Source organism: Mobula hypostoma, chromosome 4, assembly GCF_963921235.1.
Source record: "Mobula hypostoma chromosome 4, sMobHyp1.1, whole genome shotgun sequence".
Lineage (NCBI taxonomy): Eukaryota > Metazoa > Chordata > Chondrichthyes > Myliobatiformes > Myliobatidae > Mobula > Mobula hypostoma.
The window spans coordinates 43546495-43552494 of NC_086100.1; the positions used below are offsets into that span (position 1 = coordinate 43546495).

The following is a 6000-nucleotide window of genomic DNA, read 5'->3' on the forward strand; positions in this document are numbered from 1 at the left end:
TGCATGGGATCCGGGGCAAATTGGCTGTTTGGGTTCTGAACTGGCTTGTGCATTGAAGACAGAAGGTAGTGGTTGAAGGGACTTCGTCGAGCTGCAGGTCTGCAAGTAGTGGAGTTCCAGAGGTATCAGTGCTAGACTTCTGCTTATTGTGGTGTATATAAATAGCCTGATTGAAAATGTAGGTGGTGGGTTAGTAAGTTTGCAGATGATACCAAGATTGGCAGAGTTGTGGATAGTGTAGAAAACTGGCAAAGAATGTAGCACGATATAGATCAGTTGCAGATATGGGCTGAGAAATGGCGGATGGAATTTAACCCAGATAAATGTGAGGTGTTGTATCTTGGTAGGGCAAATGCAAGGAGACAGTGTACTGTTAAGGGCAAGATCCTTGCCAGTGTTGCAGAGCAGAGAGATCTTGGGATCCAAGTTCAGGGCTCTTTGAAAGTGGCTACACAGGTCGATATTGTGGTCAAGAAGGCTAATGGAATGCTTACTTTTATTAGTGGAGGCAATGAGTTCAAAACTCGAGATTATGTTGCCACTTTATAAAATATTGGTTCAACCACATCTGGAGTATTGCATACGGTTCTGGTTGCCCTACTGTAAGAAGGTTGTTGAGGCTTTCGTGAGGGTACAGAAGAGGTTTACCGGGATGCTACCTGGTTTAGAGGGATGTGCTATCATGAAAGGTTGGATAAACTTGGGTTGCTTTCTCTGGAGCGTTGGAGGCTGAGTGGAGTTCTGATAGAGGTTTACAAGATAATGAGAGGTAGAGATAAAGTGGACAGAGAGCAACTGTTTCCCAGGGTTGAAATGTCTTAATGCAAGAGGGCATGCTTTAAAAGTGAGAGGGGGTAAGTTCAAGGGGGATGTAAGGGTTGTTTTTTATTCAGAGTGTTATGTGCTGCCTGATATGTTGGTAGAGGCTTTTAAGGCTACGTCCACACTAGACTGGATAAATCCGTAACCAAAGCTTTTTCTCTTCGTTTTGACCCTCCGTCCACACTGAAACGGCGTTTTCCTCCCCGAAAACGGAGATTTTCTAAAACGCCCTCCGGAGTGTGTAAATTTGAAAACACCGATTGTGCAGAGCAGTATGGACGGGATAAACGGATATTTTTAAAAACACTGTCATGACGTGCCGGAACAGATGGCAGCAGCGCGGCATTTCATTGTTTTCTTGAATGCAAGCCCCCACACAACCTGACAATTTCAGAACAGATGCAACAAGACTGAAGCCAGAAGAGTTAGAAATGTACTCACCAAATACTTTGACCCATAGCTTACTGAATAAATAAGTATACTCACTTTGCCCTGTTTTCTGTCCTTGCTTGTATGAAGGTGGTTTACCTATTTATGCAAGTACTTCTCTGACAATAGATGTGTAACAGCCTAATGTAACATTGTATGGAAATACAAGATAACACGGGTGCAGACATGTTTTATACATTTAACAAGGCGCTTTATTAATGCAACAGAGTTAGTCAGTTTTTCAATGTTCGTCATCAGCCGGGTCACACTGTCCGTGAACTCCCTGTCGGTTGCCTCCATACGCTCCAGTATTTGCTTTTTTTTTAGTTTTGAGTCCTCCTACGCGACAGCCAAGAGCAATTCCTTTAAAGTTTTTCTAGTCTGTAACTGGACAAACGCGCACCAAGTATACCGTTTCGTCTTCGCTTGTTTTCTGTGTGTCCTGTGCATGCCCAGTAGGAGGAGATTCACCCAAATATCCGTTCTAATGTGGACGGAGATATTTTTAAAAATGCCTGGAGTGGACGCCTATCGTTTTTAAGTAAAACCAGCGTTTTCAAAATTATCCGGTCTAGTGTGGACGTAGCCTGAGAGATGTTTGGATAGGCACATGGATGTAAGAAAGTCAGAGGGATATATACATGGTGTAGGGAGGAGGGTATTTTTGATTTGCTTTTTAGCTGGTTTGGCATAACATTTTTGTCTGAATGGCCTTTTCCTGTGTTGTACTGTTCCATGCTATATTTAAGTGCAGATGAGCAATTGTTGATCGGGTTGGGAGTACCAGTGCATTATTTACTACAGTGATTGGTGATAAGACTACAATTCACAAGTTAATGGATGCTTGCTTGAAATTTACAGCATTGAAGGCAGAACCTGTGAATGGAATTAATTGAACAGTGTTTCAAGAAGCTGACACTGACAAGATGGGCCAGATGGTCTATGAATGCATATGTAATATAACATTAAAATGCACTGCTATTGCTCTCTGTATCTATAGCACCCTTCCTTGGCAAATGGGCAGAGTTCATTATACAATACTTCTGCAGCACAAAAACAGACCTTCACATCAATAAATGTGCTGGTGTTGATGCTCCTCCTACTGCACAATACTGAACTTGCAGAAACAACAGAACCTGAAAATATGAGGAGGATGATATCAGATTTCATTAAAAGTCAGAGTAATGCCTTCAGAACCTCAAGCTGAATGTGAAGTGATGCATATTGAAAGAAAACCAAGAGATAGAAATTAAATGCCTGTTGTTTATTTTCAGGGCAAGTTGTTGTACTGTCATCCTCCACCTGGTATTGATCCTGCCCATTTCCAAAATTATCATGCTATCTTTGAAGAACACATTGTTACGTGTGACAAAAACAGCACAGAACTCAAAGGGAAACAAAATAAAGTAAAAAGAATTGAAAATGATGTGGACAAGAACTTCTTTCATCAGGTAAAAAAGCACAACAAGCAGCATGCATGATGGTATATTTTTGTGCCTAATAGATCTTAAATAGCAGGAGCCTTAGTCAAATCCTACAAGACATTATTCTAAGTAAATGAAATTCCTGTATATTTTTAGTACCATTTCTTTATAACTGCTTTTAATATATTCACGAATGTAAAAAATTACAGGAGTACTAATTTGAGAGTGAAATTAGATATTTGGAGAGTTAAGTTATTGGAGAAACTTTTCTCAAGAAACATCTCAGTTATTTTGAACCCAAGGCACTTGGAGGTTCTGATAGTCTTTGACTATATTCATATTCTGAAAATACATTTTCAAGATTGAAATACTTGGGATCCACACAGCATATTCCTCAAACATGTCTAGTCTTATAGTTTTACTCATCTTTTATCTATGTGGTAAAGCTTTGTCTCATGAATGGATAAGAAATTTTACAAAATGCTTGCAACTGACTAAAAAGTATGTAATTTACTTGTTAAAGGAGAATGTTCGAGCTTTGACAAAGGGAGCTCAAGCAGCAATGGGATTGAAGCTTGGCACTGAAGCAACACCAGTAAGTGGAGTGGCAGGAAAACCTTGGAAAAAACATGGCAACAGGAATAAGAAGGAAAAAATAAGGAGAGTTTGCAAGCATCTGGATGACTGAACTTGACGTCATCAATTGTTGGGTATTTGCCCTAGTTATTTGAACATAATGATGTTCAATAAACAATATGATCATCTGTAAATCGGACAGATTTGCCATTAAATACATGTTGAGTAATAACGACACCAAATTTAATCAATTAATGAGCCACAAGTCATTTAAAATTTATATTTCATCTTGTATGTAGAATTTATTGTAAACAATCTCTTCTAAAGATATGAGTTTGATAATAAAATATAAACTATTATGTACCAATTTCCTTAGTTTACTGATGGAGGAGATGAAAAGAAATTTTTTGACCTGTTAAAATTGATATAGAATTCTTTTTCCTTTCAATACCATCTTTATTTTTTCTGGAATAGTTCCAGAAATCTCTCTACTTTGGATACACTATTGGAATAGACGCACACTGGTTGTACTCGGCTAGTGGATTAACGTACTAGATTCTTTCTGGACATTATGATACTGAATGTCAGATTTCAGCAATGTTCATTTATCTACCCTCGATAGATATTTCTTGTTTTACTCTAAATAAGGCCTGGATGAAAGCACAGCATTGCTTTAGAGAAGCAGAGATGGAACCGACTGGAGCTGTTCTTTAAGGTCACGATGTCGATAACAGTTATGGTGAAATTTCCAATACCACCCATCTAAAATGTAAATTTACAGAAGTGACAGAAGTAAATTCAGGAGTACAGGATAAGGTGGGAAGCATAGAGATGTTGCATCTGGTGAAAGTTTACTATATTATTTTAAAATGCTTCACACTTACCAATGTTGTTTCTGCCTCCGGCTGCTGCTCCCAGTGTACCTTTACCAGGTACAGCCTTATATTTTTGAAGCCAATTTAAAACCTTAAATATAGGTCCAACCTTATCCTTTTCTATGACCATCTTAAAGCTTACGGATTGCGTTCATTGTTCGCAAAGGCTTCTCCACTAATACTTAACAGCACTTCACAGCTTGCCCATTCTTATTGCCTAAAATAATGTTATTAAAGTTATCACTACCGGTACTAGCTTTTCATTATAGATCTATTTAATTATTTAAGACAATGAACTCTGAAGGGCTGCTGAAGGACAATGTTAATTGACTTGAGTTTAAATTTATCTACTTGCTGGGATTCAAACTCCTGTCACTGGATTGATGGTCGATTGAAAGGTCATTTTAATGTTAAGTTTTTTTTCTGCACCTAGTTCCATTTTTATTTTAATAGTGCTAGTTTTTGCATGCTATTCCTGCAGCAACCAATGAGCTACAGTAACCTCTGTGTTTGCATAGCTCCAATGTATTCACTAATACTCTTCAGTCCTATTAAATTCTGTGAACACCCCTTTTAGTCCATCCAAACAAGACTGAAAGCAAAGAGGAATCTCTTTAAAGAATGTAGATGATTCTGACAGTGGTGATTGCTGCTATTTAGATGGAGCTTCCTATAACAATGTATATCTCCTTTTCTCTAAAGTGACAGTGAATCTACAGTTGTTTCTGCATGGGTCAGTTTGACAGGTTTGAACACGTGCATTATACAGATCAAGTGTGATTTAAAAAAAATTTTGAAAAGCTTATTATATACTACAATTCTACAATGATCATTCACATTAATTTATGCAACAATTGGGTTGCATAGTATACTAAAAATGCAGTTGTAATAAGAGGTATGATAGGGAGTATAGAACCTTAAGGTGTGGGGGACATAAAGAGGAGATGGTACTGCAATGTTAATGAGTCCATTACTGCAGGTAGGTTCTTCGAATGAGGCCATTTTTGTGGAGCTTAGAACAAAAAGGGAACTTGGGGGGGTGGGGGGGTGTGGTTTCAGGTTCCAAACAGCAGGATTAGATGAGCAGACATGCAGGCAAATCATAGTGAAGTGAAGTATAAAAATAGTAGGGTAATTGAGGATTTGAACTTCCGTGATATTAACTGAAATTGCTTTTGTGAAAGTCTAAGATGGGTCAGAATTGTTAAAATGTGTCCACAAGAGATGTTAGAGCCAAGAGAAGGAAGTGTACAGTACTTGATCTGATCTGTGGGAATATTGAACTGAATTGACTTTATTACTTATATCTTTCATATACAGTACATGTACAGTAAAAAATCTTTACATTACGTCTCCGTCTAAATGTGCAATTTATAGTAATTTATAATAGTATACAACAGGACAGTCACTATAACATAGAAATACAATTGTGTCAGCATGAATTAAGCAGTCTGGTGGAAGAAGCTGTCTGCACCTGTTGGTCCTGGTTTTTATGCTGTGGTACCGTTTCTCAGTTTGTAGCAGCTGGAACAGTTTGTGGTTGGGGGTGACTCGGGTCCCCAATGATCCTTCAGGCGCTTTTTACACACCTATCTTTGTAAATGTCCTGAATATATCGACAGATGCGCTGGGCTATCCGCACCACTGTCTGCGGAGTCCTGCAATTGAGGGAAGTACAGTTCCCATATTAGGCAGTGATGCAGCCAGTCAGGATGCTCCCAATTGTGCCTCTGTAGAAAGTTCTTAGGATTGAGGGCCCATACCAAACTTCTTCAACCGTCTGAGGTGAAAGAGACGCTGTTGGCTTTTTCACCATACAGCGAGTATATACAGACCACGTGAGATCCTCGGTGATGTTTATGCTAAGGAACTTA

General features: G+C 38.7%; 1 protein-coding gene across 1 annotated transcript in view; it reads left to right on the forward strand.

The window, feature by feature from the left end:
* The window catches only part of lsg1 (large 60S subunit nuclear export GTPase 1), a 30007-nt gene extending 24847 nt beyond the window's left edge, over window positions 1-5160 (forward strand). Inside the window, exons 13-14 of the mRNA XM_063045723.1 lie at window positions 2526-2702; window positions 3199-5160. Of these exons, the coding sequence (XP_062901793.1) occupies window positions 2526-2702; window positions 3199-3363 (342 nt within the window). The 3' untranslated portion in view covers window positions 3364-5160. The remainder of the gene's footprint in view (window positions 1-2525; window positions 2703-3198) is intronic.
* The last annotated feature ends 840 nt before the right edge of the window (window positions 5161-6000 follow it).